General features: G+C 44.2%; 1 protein-coding gene across 1 annotated transcript in view; it reads left to right on the top strand.

Annotated features, from left to right (window-relative positions):
• Nucleotides 1-17,849, top strand: part of LOC126101536 (uncharacterized) — a 172,513-nt gene that overhangs the window by 111,906 nt on the left and 42,758 nt on the right. Inside the window, exons 3-5 of the mRNA XM_049912212.1 lie at nucleotides 10,236-10,325; nucleotides 17,104-17,159; nucleotides 17,231-17,346. Of these exons, the coding sequence (XP_049768169.1) occupies nucleotides 10,236-10,325; nucleotides 17,104-17,159; nucleotides 17,231-17,346 (262 nt within the window). The remainder of the gene's footprint in view (nucleotides 1-10,235; nucleotides 10,326-17,103; nucleotides 17,160-17,230; nucleotides 17,347-17,849) is intronic.

Consider the following 17,849-nt stretch of genomic DNA (forward strand, 5'->3'; position numbering starts at 1 on the left):
GCCCGAGGCAGGATTCGAACCTGCGACCGTAGCAGTCCCGCGGTTCCGGACTGCAGCGCCAGAACCGCTAGACCACCGCGGCCGGCAGTAATATTATCATAATAGTATTAATATTTAAGTGGTCTGTATCGTAATAATGAAATGTATTCACTCAAACGGGTTTCTGTTTCCGCCGTGTTTTAATGGAAATGTCAGTTGTGTAGCATGGGTCCTACCAAAGTCAGGTGGTATGGACCATACAAGTAACCTTTTGTTTTAGGGCGCAATGCTGAGGTTGAAGAAGCAACCTGGCGGTGAGGTTCGAGGGAAGTGATCCGAGACTACGACGAACCAAACGGTTTCAGATATTTCGGAAGTCGAAATTAAAGAAAGGTCTGCCGCCGACGCTGCGGTCGCAGGTTCGAATCCTGCCGCGGGCATGGATGTGTGTGATCTCCTTAGGTTAGTTAGGTTTAAGTAGTTCTAAGTTCTAGGGGACTGACGACCTCAGCTGTTAAATCCCACAGTGCTCAGAGCCATTTTTTTCTGCCGCCGATAGTTTAAATGTTCCAGAAATACACCACAAAGGAGATTAAAATTAGTTAGACATCTATGACACCTCGTATGGGGTTTTTCAAACCAAAGTTTGAAAAAAATTACGAAGAAATACTTGTAGCACACTGATAGATATAGATTCCAAGTTAATGCCGTTTGCTGTGATTGAGTTTCAAAAGTTGGCCTACGATTTGGCAGAAAATTTAAAGCTACCTCACAGAGTTAAGAGAGAAAAGAAATTGGCAGATAAAGACGTCTATTAAAAAAAAAAATAGCACCCTGAACTGTCTTACACAAAACCGCAGTCCACAAGTTTAATTCGTTGTGTCGGATGCAATAGTTGAAAGGATCTTTAACCAAGTGTTACTTTTGATATGTAAAGAGATTAATATGAGGCACCCAAAACAAAGAAACAAAGTTTTGAGAAAAAGAGACGTTTGTGAAAAGCAATTTTATAAACTAACCACCAGTCCTATAGTTCTGAATTGTTTTTTAAACTAGTCTCAACATCCTATACTTCTTACGAAAAAATAATTGTCCCACTTTATGTTATGAAATATTAATTACTATTCATGACTGTATTTATTATTAATTTAATTCACAAAATGCCCATATAGGCAAGTGACGGCAGTGTCTTTCGACATTTCTTAAGTCCGTTTATTAATGTAAAATTAGAATTGGAACGTAAAGAAGAGATACTAAATGCCACCTCCCCCTCCACCATCCCCCCCCACCACCACCACCACCACCACACACACACACAGTTGTGACTAATTCGAATACTTCATGGTCCTGGTTATCATCATTTTCATTAAGCACATCCTGTGGCTTAAGATTCAGATAAAACTACGGATACAACTCTGATTACGAAGCATTACTGCTACGTACATGGTGTAAGTACAAAATTATGTTGTCAACCAAGATAACAGTGGAACAGCGCTGAGCAACGAAGTTGTGCTTTGTGCGTTGAGCCCTTATGGAAATGAATATCCGAAAAATCGGTGAGACAGCTTTGCTCGAATGTTTATGTATATTATGAGACTACATATAGATGAATTTGGTTCGCTATAGGATCAGCAGACGTTTTAAGATCATGCAGAAACGCTACAACCTTAAAATCGATGAAATTGTGCTTCTGGTACTTATGGTTCTCAGCGCCTCATATGTTTGTGAAACTCAGAAACATCTTTTTTTTATTTAAAAAGTTAAATTTCGTTGTACGACCCACACTACCCGACACTTCTCTTAACAGCTCGAATTCTAAGTTCAGATGGTTCAAATGGCTCTGAGCACTATGGGACTCAATATCTTAGGTCATAAGTCCCCTAGAACTTAGAACTACTTAAACCTAACTAACCTAAGGACATCACACACACCCATGCCCGAGGCAGGATTCGAACCTGCGACCGCAGCAAAACGTGACGTCATTTTGACGTCTCACGCATGATCCATTTTGGCACATTTAGGTGTTATGTACTTGCAGTACACCATTTCAGAGCAACGATGCGTTGTACATACGTCACAAATACGTCACCGTTACTATTAAATGCCAGTCTATAACGATTCAATGATATTGGCCTTCAAGAGCTAATGTAATAACCAAGACAGGAGATTAAAATCACATGACCAAGCGCTAGCGTAGTGAATAATCTCGTGGTTTACGAAGTGAAGGATGTAGGTAAAAAGACCGCTCAAATTGCTGCGAGTTAAATGAGGAGCAATAATATTTATATACTTCCTTGTCACAAAGTCAATAGCAATTCCTGCAGTTGCCAATATTGCGTGTGATGTCAAAATGACGTCACGTTTGCATAAAGTCTTACGAGATGAGCGTGACCCGCGGCGAAATGGCATTCAGCGTGCACGGAGTATCAAAACTTTCATTTGTGTGCGTCACGAGCTACAAACCCGATGCGAGCCGAGTGTCGGTAGAGATATCCGGAAATGCGTCCCGGGTCACGTGCGGTTTTATAACGCGAACGCCTTGCTCTTTCTCCCACGACTTTCTTCCACGAGTCGGACTGAAACAAACCGTGATTTACACTAAAAAGAAATGTTCAGGTACAGGTTTTTTGCAGTTACACCTTATTTCAAAACGACGAAAGTTTTATACCACTTGTGGCTTAAGTGGCCTATAAGGCCGCCGTTCCACCATTATTACTATTCCTTTGTGATGAGGGATAATTAGGTGTAGCGATACAGCTATTTGATGGAAGATTAGAAGGAAAAAAGAAGACGTGACTCGACCGCAGTACTGACGGACTTCTAGCATGCCCCAAGCCCCTACCACGCCGTAGCGGAGAAGCGAGACAACTGTCCCCCAATGAAGCAGCTGACCGCCGCCATTTGCAGGGATGAATCCTAGTACTGGGGTTGTGGTTTGAAGTATACGAGACTCAACAAAAGCAAATTTAAGCACAAATTAAACACATGTTTGTTTAAAAAAATACTGAGTATTCGAGTCTATTTTAAAAGTATACTTGAATGAATGAAGTTTCCTAATTTCCGAAATACGTCTGCATAGAGACGCGAAATTTAAGAATGTAAGGCTCTTTCCTGACAAGGTGGAGCGAGTTTACATCGAGTTATTTGCATTAGATAATTACATGTAACTTTTAAAGTAGCAGACAGTACGATTATTATTTAATTCACGTAATTTTCCTGTCAGGTCCTGTTTGCTTTTTGCCGACTACTGTGTACATTTTGCACGCTTACTTTTGTTTAGCACAGTATTGTCTACACTCGAATTTTTGTACGATTAATTGTAATAACCCATATCACTTTAAATAGCGTAGGAATTTCATTCGCACATTAGTTTTTAACACTGATAGCACCTCTGAAAGTGGTTGAGTTTGCAACATTTGATCAAATATTTGACCATTTACGAAGTATAATCAGCACCTGACAACTCATGTTAAGTATCTAAACGCAATTATTCGACCTACCTCTGATACGTACTTAATACATATTTGATTGCCTTGGTAACCTGGAAACGGAACGTTCAAAATTATACACACTGACAGTATTTCCACACTATTTAACCTAGGCCTATATTGCACGATTTCCAGGACACTATACCTTTTTCAAATGAGTTGGAAATCCAAATACTGTCGGTATAGCATCGTCCTTTAGTTGACGTCTATATACATAATTTTCCATGTAACAATTCTCTTCAAAATGAAGAGAGCACAGCAAATGATTTGCTGTCGGTTGAAAGTTCTCTCTCTGAGTAGCAACTATCCATTTCCAATTTAGAAAATCATTTCAAGGGGAAACCTAAACAAAAGCAAACGCTCATGATGTGTTATTTCTCTACGAAAATACTATATGCAAGTAATAGAAAGTAACAAACAACCAGAAATGGCTGACCTGTGAAATGTAAACATTGTTTCCGTCTTCGTCTTTGCTTCCATTCTTACTGTTACAATTAAAAGCAGCACACGAACGAACCATGTTTACGCAGTTTCCCTGCAAATGGCGGCTTCTATCACGTTCAATGTGGGGACGCGACACTAGCGCCAATGCGCGGTCTAGTTTTTATTTAGTAAGTCTATATCATGCCCCATTAGCCAATTGCGCTAACGCGCTGCTCCACGGCTGGAGCTCTCGTATGGCAGTCAATAGGTTTTTCTTTCTCTAACACGCTTGAAAAGCCCGTTTTTCTAGAACGACGTTAATCACATGTAAGTATGTACCACAGCCGTTTGAAAGATGAATAAAATCAGTGACCCGTTGGGTGTATGTTTGCCTTGTTATTCCGAACAACCTTGTGGCATATTCAGTGTGATCTAGCACGGCCGTTCCCCTGCGAGTAGGCAGGCCGCCTTTCAGCCGTCCCTGTAGTGTGGGGCGTAGATCGTAGTATGTGTTCGTCGCGCGCCACTTGGCACCGTACTCCCCGGGGGCTGCGCGTCACGTGTCTCACTCATAATCGGCCGATGGCTGACGCTGACGGGACGGGGAGACTAGGCTGGCAGCTGTAAAGTGATACGACAGTCGCGCGCTACGAATTGGCGCGAACCCTTGCAATAAAATCGTCGCGCCCCGCTTTAAAATGAAAAGCTGCTCCTCCACTCTGTTGCAGCACATGGGGCCGCTGCTCCGAAGGGGAGTCTGTTATTAGATACTGCAGCTGTGGACGCGTGCAGTTAGCTCTAACAGCTTACCTTGTGTAACACGACCAACGTAAAGCTGTGACGACGACACGTGTCAACGCAATATTAGTGGGACATTACGAGTCACTAAATTGCCAATTCGAATCGTGGCCTGTAATTCTCGATATCCTTGATTTTACAGTTCGTAAGTAACTGTTACGGTCTTAGAAAAGATATACACATTGATTCCTAGATTCTAGTCTCTGTCACTGTAATGTATACGAAGTTTGCGCAACAACTTTCTACACATGCATATACAGGAGGATTCAGCTGTCCCTATCGATGTCGTGATATGCAGCCCGCAATGTTATATCTGGCCTTAAAAAACGACTCGCGAGAATTTTATATTCTCTCGCTTGTTACGCGCAAACTGTTAGTCCAACAGAAAAATGAACAGGGCCTTTTTGTGGAAAATTTATTTTAGTTAAATTTTGTACTGGGGTACGTTTTAGTTGGAGGCTATGGTTTTCGAATTGTTGAAGAAATACTTACAGAAATTACGTTCATATGCACCTTCACCACTTACTTTCATCCCTCACCAATCACGATTTCTAATATGTTGTTCTTGGCGCTCCCTTCTACCTATCACTGTACCAAAGTTTCCGATTACACGAAATATTTCCGGTATTCGACCTCTTTTGGTCACTATGTATTGGGCTATTGCGCCACCAGTATAGCCGGCTACTTCGTTAACATTATTAATCTAAACGTGTCCATGAGGTTAATGATCGAATAAGATTTTTGTAAATGTTGCGCTAAAACTAATTATGTCGACAATACGTTCCGATCTTAATCTTACAAGCACAGAAGTTTCATAGAAGGCCTGACGAATACAACGATGTGACTGATTATTTTATGCAGTTAAATTCACAAAATTGTTAGGTAAAATTTACACAAACTTCAGTTTTTTAATTTGTAATTGCTAGACTAAGCACTGAAAGTTACTTTAGCACTTTTTTACCTCGAAAACCACGACCGCTAACGAAAACATATCCCAGAACAAAATTTAACTATATTAGATTTCCTACAAAAGTATCCTGTTCGTTTCTTTTCTGTAGGATTAATAGTTGCGCGTAACGAGTGAGAGAGCCGGCCGGGTGGCCGAGCGGTTCTGGGCGCTACAGTCTGGAACCGCGCGACCACTACGGTCGCAGGTTCGAATCCTGCCTCGGGCATGGATGTGTGTGATGTCCTTAGGTTAGTTAGGTTTAAGTAGTTCTAAGTTCTAGAGGACTGATGACCTTAGAAGTTAAGTCCCATAGTGCTCAGAGCCATTTTGAACGAGTGAGAGAATATGAAAATCTCTCTCATGGTTTGTGGAGGCCAGCTATAACATTGCTAGCTGTATAAAACGACAGCAGTAGGGGCAGCTGAATCACCCTGTATACTGCCTGAGTCTCCATGTTCTTTCCTATTGCGTTCGCGTTCGGTGAGGGAAAAATACAGGGTGCTCTATTTATCTGAAGGTATTGAAATATCTCGAAAACTACGCATCACACATCATATCGAAACAATTTGTAACGAGGGGGTTGGGGGGGTGGGGACACATCCAATGACACCAAACTCTAACCTCTACCCCACCCGCGCGCGCGCGCGCGCGCGTGTGTGTGTGTGTGTGTGTGTGTGTGTGTGTGTGTGTGTGTGTGTGTGTGTGTGTGCGCGCGTCTGTTGGGGGGGGGGGGGGGGAACCTTAAAATCTTGTATGAGAACCCCCATTTTTTCATTGCAGATTCGGATTATAAGGAAAAAAATAGATAGCCTTCAGCAGAATTTTTTTTCGTTTCGTGACAGATGGCGCTGTAATCGGAAAGACTGATGGTGCTATAATCGGAAAGATCAAAACTGGTAGAAAATCGTATGTTTCAAAGTGCTATCCAATGACAAGAATTAATCTTCCACTTCCACGCTATGAGGGTTGGACAGGCAGTTATATCATATAAACCCCATTTTCGACGTTAAAGACGTATGGCTTGAATCGCTGGGAGACCTCGAAGGGCAGGTTCAGCTGTCTGAATTGTAAAGCTTTTCCCTATCCTCCACGTCCGCAGGCACCTTTCCTCCGCGAAGTATGAGAGCTGTGTGCCGAAGTGTTACCTGTTAAAGTGTAGGTGACTGTAACTGGTGAGTGTGGAGTGTAATGCCATGTTCGTGTTGGAGATGATGAGAGAAGGGAGGGGGTGAAACAAGATGCCGGCACATAGCCTGTTCCTCTCGAAAAGTAATAATGAGACTGCCGAACTTAACGCCCCACCCGACAGATGGATCACGATCAAAGTGTCACGTGCCCTTCCTCCATGAGATACCATGGAGGGGTCTGTAATTTAAGCCAGGACACTGGCGCAAAAACTGGTGATCAGTAACTTTACGCCACCACCTCTCCTCCCCTTGAAGGACAAATACTAGCAGTGAAAATTTCATCCACCACCAGGATTCGAACCGGCCTACCTCCGAGTCGAGTGAACAAAGAAAGAATGTTACGGGCGAAGATAATAAAATAGCTGTACTAGCAACTGCTCATCAAAACCCACAGGTAAGCTCTCTGCAATTACAGCGCTATTCCAGAGTTTCCCAGGTGGTGGTGTCAGTACATTGCATCGTTATATTATCCATACCACGCATAAGGAACTTGATGTTGATGATTTTCATAATCGAGTAGTGTTTTGTGAATGGGCACTTCAACAAATTCATACTGTTCCAATATTGTATGCTAATGTCCTATTTTCAGATGAGTCTACATTCACAAACTATGGTAGTAGCATTAACATGCTTGACTAGAGTTTTAGAAATCCCCACTGGTTACGACAAGTAGAATATCAGCGTTCTTGATCCGTTAACGTTTGCTGTGGAATCACAGGGAACAAATTTATTGGTCCTTTTTTTATTGAAGCACTTTGAATGAGATTATACACTCCTGGAAATGGAAAAAAGAACACATTGACACCGGTGTGCCAGACCCACCATACTTGCTCCTGACACTGCGAGAGGGCTGTACAAGCAGTGATCACACGCACGGCACAGCGGACACACCAGGAACCGCGGTGTTGGCCGTCGAATGGCGCTAGTTGCGCAGCATTTGTGCACCGCCGCCGTCAGTGTCAGCCAGTTTGCCGTGACATACGGAGCTCCATCGCAGTCTTTAACACTGGTAGCATGCCGCGATAGCGTGGACGTGAACCGTATGTGCAGTTGACGGACTTTGAGCGAGGGCGTATAGTGGGCATGCGGGAGGCCGGGTGGACGTACCGCCGAATTGCTCAACACGTGGGGCGTGAGGTCTCCACAGTACATCGATGTTGTCGCCAGTGGTCGGCGGAAGGTGCACGTGCCCGTCGACCTGGGACCGGACCGCAGCGACGCACGGATGCACGCCAAGACCGTAGGATCCTACACAGTGCCGTAGGGGACCGCACCGCCACTTCCCAGCAAATTAGGGACACTGTTGCTCCTGGGGTATCGGCGAGGACCATTCGCAACCGTCTCCATGAAGCTGGGCTACGGTCCCGCACACCGTTAGGCCGTCTTCCGCTCACGCCCCAACATCGTGCAGCCCGCCTCCAGTGGTGTCGCGACAGGCGTGAATGGAGGGACGAATGGAGACGTGTCGTCTTCAGCGATGAGAGTTGCTTCTGCCTTGGTGCCAATGATGGTCGTATGCGTGTTTGGCGCCGTGCAGGTGAGCGCCACAATCAGGACTGCATACGACCGAGGCACACAGGGCCAACACCCGGCATCATGGTGTGGGGAGCGATCTCCTACACTGGCCGTACACCACTGGTGATCGTCGAGGGGACACTGAATAGTGCACGGTACATCCAAACCGTCATCGAACCCATCGTTCTACCATTCCTAGACCGGCAAGGGAACTTGCTGTTCCAACAGGACAATGCACGTCCGCATGTATCCCGTGCCACCCAACGTGCTCTAGAAGGTGTAAGTCAACTACCCTGGCCAGCAAGATCTCCGGATCTGTCCGCCATTGAGCATGTTTGGGACTGGATGAAGCGTCGTCTCACGCGGTCTGCACGCCCAGCACGAACGCTGGTCCAACTGAGGCGCCAGGTGGAAATGGCATGGCAAGCCGTTCCACAGGACTACATCCAGCATCTCTACAATCGTCTCCATGGGAGAATAGCAGCCTGCATTGCTGCGAAAGGTGGATATACACTGTACTAGTGCCGACGTTGTGCATGCTCTGTTGCCTGTGTCTATGTGCCTGTGGTTCTGTCAGTGTGATCATGTGATGTATCTGACCCCAGGAATGTGTCAATAAAGTTTCCCCTTTCTGGGACAATGAATTCACGGTGTTCTTATTTCAATTTCCAGGAGTGTATATCGAAACTCTTTGAACCAAGAACTACCAAAAATACTTGAGGATGCCTGGGACATTCGGCAGATTATGTCATTTGAGCATGACGGTTGCCCAGTCATTTGAAGAAAGGATCAATAAGCGTATTGAAGTTCAAGGTCAAACTTTTGAGCACTTACTTTGATTGCGGAAAAAAAACCTCCGATATGTGAGGGGCAAGGCCACTCACGTTAGTAAATCATACCAAAGCGAACAGAAAACTTGTACGTCCACGTCGTTGTTTGTGGGAAAAGCTATACGTTGTTTTTGGCTTAGTGTTAAACGAATCAATGAATCTTTTTCTTATCGCAGTGCACTGCGTTTTATAATAAGTCAAAGTTCGCTACGCAGCGTGGAGCAGTTCTTTTTCCTTTTGTCGTGGGATACAGCGTTGAGAATAGGGTTTCCCATTAATAGGTATGAAATAATTGCCCGTTCTATCCTCGCAGCGTGGAGAAGGGGGATTAGTTAAAGTGTCATTGGATAGCACTTTGAAACATACGATTTTCTACCCATTTTGATTTTTCCACTTACGGCACCATCTGTCGCGAAACGAGAAAAAAATGTTTCAGACCAAATTTATGTAATTTTCCGTAGAATCTGAATCTGCATTAAAAAGCTGCGGCTCCCATTTAAGATTTCAAAGTTGCCCCCCTCCCCCCCTTCCACACACACACACACACACACACACACACACACACACACACACACGGGGTGGAGAGTCGTGTTTAGTACTATTTTAATTTTTGAATAAGATATGTTGTTTTCTATATATTTCAATATTTTCAGATAAATTGAGCACCCTGTGTATGCGTCTGTACGCTCGATAGTCTCTCTTATCTTATTCTGATGTTTTTGCGAATATGTGTTCTCTAAATTTACGCAAAGGAGTTTCGTTTCGAAAGTGCAATTTCCCTTAGTTTGATTCATAGCCACTGCAGTGTTATCTACTCCACCGACAGTTGGAGCGCATTGGGATGGCACATCACCGACATTTGTCCACCAACAGCGGCTGCCAACTCTGGACTCCCCGCTTCCGTGTGTAGTGATGCAGCTAGTAAAAAAATATACGATCCTGAGATATCAGGGAATATTTCATTTGGTAATGCAAGGTAAAGAGGAGAGAGAGAGAGAGAGAGATTCATTCAGAGACTGATATTTTTTTACTCTTCTCTAAGCGGTGACTTATATGCTTGTTCCAGACGGCGCTGCACTGGGGCTCCAAGCACGGAAACGCGCACATCGTCAAGATGATGGCCGGTACTTACCACGCCGACGTCAACGCCAGATCCGTAAGTTACCTTACGATACAATGCTAACGTTTGTGTGTCGTGTGTCGCAGACGTGCCTCAACGTGCTGGACTGTTCGTTAACTACTGTTGTCAGGCGCTGTTGTTCATGTGGCGATAACCAGTCTGGCCCGAGCATTTATTGAATTTTCTCGGTCATTTACTGTAATGTATAAGCACAGATGTCACTGTCTGTAAATATTACAGTGGGAACATCATAATTGTGTGAGCGTGTTGGGAAATCTGGACCACAAAAGTATTCTACAGAGTAAGATAATGCGTCAACCAGCCGCTTCGCGAAGTGATGCAAATCTCTGCACACTCAATCTTATTTGTCACAGGACAGGAAAAAACAAATCGTTAGGCGACGAATCAGGTGAATACGGGCAATGAAATGTTAATTCTGTGCTGTTATTCGTCAAATAATCAATTATTTGAAGTGCATTGTGAATGAAGGATGGTTTTATTGTCGACTTGTGCCCAACAAATTACACTATTGGCCATTAAAATTGCTACACCAAGAAGAAATGCAGATGATAAACGGGTATTCATTGGGCAAATATATTATACTAGAACTGACATGTGATTACATTTTCACGCAGTTTAGGTGCATAGATTCTGAGAAATCAGTACCCAGAACAACCACCTCAGGCCGTAATAACGGCCTTGATACGCCTGGGCATTGAGTCCAACAGAGCTTGGATGGCGTGTACAGGTACAGCTGCCTATGGAGCTTCAACACGATATCACAGTTCATCAAGAGTAGTGGCTGGCGTATTGTGACGAGCCAGTTGCTCGGCCACCATTGACCAGACGTTTTCAATTGGTGAGAGATCTGGAGAATATTGTGTGCAACATGCGGTCGTGCATTATCCTGCTGAAGTGTAGGGTTTCGCAGGGATCGAATGAAGGGTAGAGCAGAGCCACGGGTCGTAACATATCTTAAATGCAACGTCCACTGTTCAAAGTGCCGTCAATGCGAACAAGAGGTGACTGAGACGTGTAACCAATGACACCCCGTACCATCACGCCGGGTGATACACCAGTATGGCGATAACGAATACACGCTTCCAATGTGCTTTCACCGTGATGTCGCCAAACACGGATGCGACCGTCATGATGCTGTAAACAGAACCTGGATTGATCCAAAAAAATGACGTTTTGCCATTCGTGCAGCCAGGTTCGTCGTTGAGTACACCATCACAGGCGCCCCTGTCTGTGATGCAGCGTCAAGGGTAACCGCAGCCATGGTCTCCGAGCTGATAGTCCAAGCTGCTGCAAACGTCGTCGAACTATTCGTGCAGATGGTTGTTGTCTTGCAAACGTCCCCATCTGTTGACTCAGGGATCGAGACGTGGCTGCACGATCCGTTACAGCCATGCGGATAAGATGCCTGTCATCTCGACTGCTAGTGATACGAGGCCGTTGGGATCCAGCACGGCGGTCCCTTTTACCCTCCTGAACCCACCGATTCCATATTCTGCTAACAGTCATTGGATCTCGACCAACGCGAGCAGCAATGTCGCGATACGATAAACCGCAATCGCGATAGGCTACAATCCGACCTTTATCAAAGTCGGAAACGTGATGGTACGCATTTCTCTTCCTTACACGAGGCATCACAACAACGTTTCACCAGGCAACGCCGGTCAACTGCTGTTTGTGTATGAGAAATCGGTTGGAAACTTTCGTCATGTCAGCACGTTGTAGGTGTCGCCACCGGCGTCAACCTCTGTGAATGCTCTGAAAAGCTAATCATTTGCATATCACAGCATCTTCTTCCAGTCGGTTAAATTTCGCGTCTGTAGCACGTCATCTTCGTGGTGTAGAACTTTTAATGGCCAGTAGTGTATTGTATACCATTCAGCATTAACTGTTCTCAAGAGCGCGAGCCCTACGTAACTCTGCAAACTAACTGTAAACAGTCTTTTCTGAAGCTGCCTGATGGACTACCACTAACGGAACGAAGCGAATCGAGACACTGTTGTAGAGTCAGGCCTTTGCGAAAATCGTACATCAAACAACGAAATCCTTTACGTGGAATTTCCAATTTTTCCATCGTGTTTCTTAAACGTTAACTGCACACTCTCTACTCTGTCAGTTTCTGAGCTGGCAGTGTTTGAGCAATAACAGATGACGAACTTTAAAACTGTAGTAATGGCACACGTGAATAGCGCCATCTAGTGCTAGGGCGGCCATTGTAGCCCTATAAATAGGCTATAAAAGAAATTCAAGGAAGGCCATTGTAGCACTATAAATACGCTATAACGTCAGAATTTTGAGCTTTCTGCCCATTCGAAGTGTCCCAAAATAGGCTGACAAGCCAAAACAATTTTGACCACCTGCTTGACACTTCTGAAACATAATACAGCAGTGATTCTGCGTTGCATGGATTCGACAAGTCGTTGGTTGATTTCTGGAGGTGTGCGGCACCAGATGTCCACGTACAGGTAACACAGTTTCCATAATTACGTTTCCGTGGTTTTTGAGCTTGGAGCTGGCACCCGCTAGCGTCCCAGATCTCGTCTATTGTGTTTAAATCATGCGAATTTATTGGTCAAGACACCTACGATGGTTCACTATCGTGCTTCTCTAATAACTACAGCACAATTGTGGCCTTGCGACATGGCCAGTTATCTTACTGGAAGATGACATCGTCATCTGGGGTGACATCAAGAATGAAGGGCTGCAGGTGGTCTGCAGTAATGTTCAAGATGCAGTCCACAGCTGCCATGGTACCTTCGGTAAGTAACGCAGGCCCCATGAAAACGCAGGTGGATGTCCTTGATAGCATAATACTGGCCCCACCAGCTTTCGTCCGTGGTGCGGTACATGCTTCGAGCAGCAGTTCACGTGGATGAAGGCGTATTTGGGAAGGACCATCAACCTGGTGTTACAAAACGTGTGATTCACCCGACCAGGTGACAAGTTTCCACTAATCCTTGGTCGAATATCGATGATCCACGAAGTCGTAATTGGCGAAATAGTTGGGCCAAAATGGAAACACATGCTATGGAGCACCAAGTTCAACAAATATGCATGCGCTGAATGATGTGCTCCGAAATACCTCTGCCTGCACCAGCACTGTAGACTGTCGTCAGTCTTCTTATAGATTGCTGGCTATCCTGCTTTGCAGAGCAGGCAAGCAGCCGATCTACACTTAGCATGTTCTGTAATGGAGGGGTGACGGCCAGCAACTTGTCGCCTACTCATGGTTTTATCATCCTTCAGCCACTTTACATAGATCCTCACGATACTTGTACGTAAACAGCCGACCACCGTTTCCGAGATTCTCGTCCCCAGGAGCCGAACTTCTAAAGCGTTTTTGAGAAATCGAGCTCCACAGTCGCTTTTGTCAGCGAATCGCTTTTAAACAAGCTTTTTCCTTAGCGCGTTACGTGCCCGTAAGCCCACCAGCAGCTTTATCTGTGGGGGGAAAGGGGGGTGGGGCGGGGGCGGTGGCGTGGTCATAACGTTTTGCACAGGTCAGGCACACATCGGCCTTAGATTGATTTTATGAACCGTATGTAGTATCTCTGTACAGTAGCTGCAAATTTTTACTGCATTATTGCTGCACAAAAAAATTAGCGTCATCTTGTAAACAGTTTCGCTTATATCCCAGATCCCTGCATTAAGAAAAAATTGTTACTCTGTTAAATTAGTTCATTATACAATTTTCTACAACGTTTACTTGTCAGATTTTGTTCATTCAAATAAGTATTATTTTTTGTGCAGACATCATCTGCGATTATGCATGCTTGTGAAAAATGTATGGTAATATGCAAATGGATTAATGAGAGGAAGATATTTTACTAATATATATCCTTATTTTGTGCCGCACGTCTCGTCGGTCCGGCTTACTCAAACGGCAGAATGGGGTAAGTGCAATTCAGTCTCACATTTTATGATATTTTGAATGCAGCTGTGGCTTGTATTTCACCTGGTAGCGATTTCAACTCTCCAAGAAATTTTGCATGCATTTGGTGATGCGCTCGTGATTTAGTTGAATTAGATATGAAAATGGTTGGGAGCAGTGTACAGTAGTACAATAAGTAATGAAAAAATGAGAGCTGCAGGCTGCACCAAATTGTTTAAACAGTTTGTCTCCACAGGACCCAAGTTAAATACAGATTTGATTTTCTGCTATCACATATGTCGTATACTCAGTATTTCACTGTTTTGGTTAAGGAGTATGCATATGTAGCGCCTTATACAAACAAGTTATCTCTCTTTCCTACCGAGCGACGTGGCGCAGTGGTCAGCACTGGACGGCGGTTCAAACCCGTCTCCGGCCATCCTGATTTAGGTTTTCCGTGATTTCCCTAAATCGTTCCAGGCAAATGCCGGGATGGTTCCTTTGAAAGGGCACGACAGATTTCCTTCCCTAATCCGAGCTATTGCTCTGTCTCTAATGACCTGGTTGCGACGGGACATTAAACATTACACTCCTCCTCTTCTCTTTCGTGTGTAAACTGTATGCTTTGCTTGCTTTAACATTTCATATAACAGTATAATACGCGAAATATAAATCCTCTTTTCTGTGTGATTTATAATGCCTTACGTCGTCAACGCTGAACACCCAGAAGAGCAGTGATAAGCAACTTGCCGCCTGTGATGTGCAAGGTAGTTTCCCAGGGAATTTTTGTCATGCCCGCTGTCGCCATTAGTCCATGCTCTCCGTCTGATACAATTACCGCCTTCACTCTCCTTGACTCATCGTGCAGTACAAAAACAGCAATATCGCCGTACATACGCCTTCTCCCCTGTATCTCTTCGATTACCGGTGGCCCCCGCGGCTGCCGTCACGTTTTCTGGCAGTATTTCTAAACCCTCCCGTTCCGATCCGCCTTGTCGCCGGTCGACTGTTCCGCGTTTTATTAAGGGCGACATGTGCGATTCGGCACCGGCCGCACTGCAGCGAATCGTGTATCTTTTAAAATGAAACCCTGCCCTCCTGTGGCTCAGGGCTGTTCCCAGGAAGTGAGGAGCCGTGCGGACATAGGGACAGCCGCCATATGTGCCTCGTCTCCCTAGCGGGAAGCCTCGCAGTTTCCAGACAGAACGACAGTCCAAAGTTCAGTCTTTCGCCGTAGGAAAATTGTTCTTGCTCAATTTCTGTCCTGACAAAAAGTTACGTGTACAATACATGATCAGAAGTATCTGGACACTTATTAGTGGACATTAATATCAGCTATGCCGTCCGTTCGCCTTTTATGACGGCTTGAAACCGGCTGGGGACACTTTCAAATAAGGCGTTGAATGTCTCTGGAAGAATGGCAACCCACCTTTCCTCAGGAGCCGAAAACAGAGAAGTTAGTGATGTTGGACACTGCGGTCCAGAGTGAAGTCAACATTCTAACTCGTCCCAAAGAGGACCATTTGGGTCAGGTAGGGATGGGCAGTCTATTTCAGGAATTTTATTGCCCACAAATCATTGCCTCAAGGTCTTTCTTAATGATGGAGAGTGCACTGTCATACTAATAAAACAGGTATTGTCCTCAGACTGTTCGTTCACTGTATGTAGCACACAATGCTGTAAAATGTGTTCGTATCCTTCTGCACATGGTGTTTTCTAGTGCACAAAAAGGGGGGACCACGCCCTGACCAGGAAAATTACCTCATCTGTACTTAAGTTGGCATTCCACAGGATAGCAGGTAACGTTCTCCAGGCATCCGCAAAACCCTTTCATTCCATTGGATTTCCACAGGACAGAGAGAGATTCGTCACTCCAAATCACTCATCTCCAGTCATTCACAGCCCAGTGGTTTCGCTCTCTACACCACCTAAAGTGTCGCTTAGCATTGACAGCAGAAATGTGTGATTTCTGAGGAGCTGCTCGACCATTGTAGCTCATTTTTTGAACTCCCTAAAGCACAATCATAGTGCTAGCTGGACTGCTGGAAGCATCATGGAACTTATAAGTGATCTCTTCCATTGATTTCTTGCAATATTTTACAACCACCGTCCACAGTGTTCAGTGATCTCTGTGAGTCAGTACATGAGGTCTGCCTAGTCTGGTTTTAGCTGTGCTTGTTTCTCCTCATTTCCATTTCACTGTCAGACCACCAAAGTCGACTGGGGTAGCTTTATAAGGTTGTTACTGTGGTGAAATCCAACGATTATTCCATGTTCAGAGTCAGTGACCTCTCCTGACAGACCCTTCAACTGTTGCTGCTTCTCTACTGTCAACACAATACTCCCCACCTCCTTTTATACTGGTAGATCTGCCTCTTGTGTCATCTAGTGGTCAGTTCTGCATTACATATGGGTTTCTGTATACTTTCAATCAGATAGTGTATAAAAGTTAAGCGTAAAAAGTGTTTTATTAGGGAATTTGTGAAATTTGCAAGCCAAACCTTATCTAGCCTCAAGGGAAGAATTAACACGCCACTTTGTAAGAGGTCGTTGTGCAAAATAATCGTCGGGGATGAAGTGAGATCGTGCCATAATTGAACTGTTTGATTTGTATTTCACAGGAGCAGCATTTAAACTTCCTACCCCATCCCCTGACAACGTTGAGTCTGCAATTTTCCTGAATCGCTTGAGACAAATTTTAGGTCACCCCCAGTTCCCTTGCCCTGCTTGTCTAACTACACTAGTGGCCCTTCAATGATGTAATGGAGGTTGATGACACATCAGACTCCAGCCTACCTACCTTTTGGATGCTGTGATGATGTGACATTGTTGACATGTGCACAAACAGAAACTAACGAATAATAGTCTAGTATCTAAATATTTTGTTAGTCTTTTCCTGTTGACATGCCTGAAAATTAATTTTAGTGCCTGATGATGTGCATATTGCGTAAGTGCACGATGAAAGTAGCACTTATCTTTTGGTAAACTGAGTATGAATTCCTTTTCAGTTAATAACTTATAAGGGTTTATGTTTTCTGTAACTTCTGTTAAGTAAATGTAATACAACTGAAATTTTGATGTGTTTGTACATCCAGGGCTACACTCCTCTACACCTAGCAACACAGTTTGGTTACGAAGAAATAGCAAACCTTCTGGTGAATGCTTATGGTAAGTTTATGCTCTAGTAGTTAGCTTTTTGTGGGTTTTATTTTTGCACCAAAAAATTGTTTCATGTGCAATTTTATAATTACTGTAGTTGAACTGAGAAAGTGTTAAATTTGGCTCCAGTGTAACTGATTAGTGTCACTTGAGAAAAGGCCTGGCCAGAGAAGAAAATTGGGTCCAAATTTATTGCCTATTTTTAGTTGCCTGCAATAAATAGTTTCACAGATGATCACTCTTAGTAATGTGACTGGTGTTCAGTTGAAACAACTAAATGTCATAATGCAGACACACTATAAGCATTCATTCCTTTTCCAGCCAGTTCTGTCGTGCTGAAGTAGTCACTGTACAATACTTGAGTTCCTACTCGTACAATGCTATTATACACTCTAAGACAAAAAAACAAGCACCATGAAGGGACTATCCAAATGGGGCAGGAATCAATAGATATTATGTGCATGTAAAGACAAACAAATCATTATAATTTCAGAAAATTGGGTGATTTATTC

This window comes from Schistocerca cancellata, chromosome 1, assembly GCF_023864275.1.
Source record: "Schistocerca cancellata isolate TAMUIC-IGC-003103 chromosome 1, iqSchCanc2.1, whole genome shotgun sequence".
Taxonomy (NCBI): Eukaryota; Metazoa; Arthropoda; class Insecta; order Orthoptera; family Acrididae; genus Schistocerca; species Schistocerca cancellata.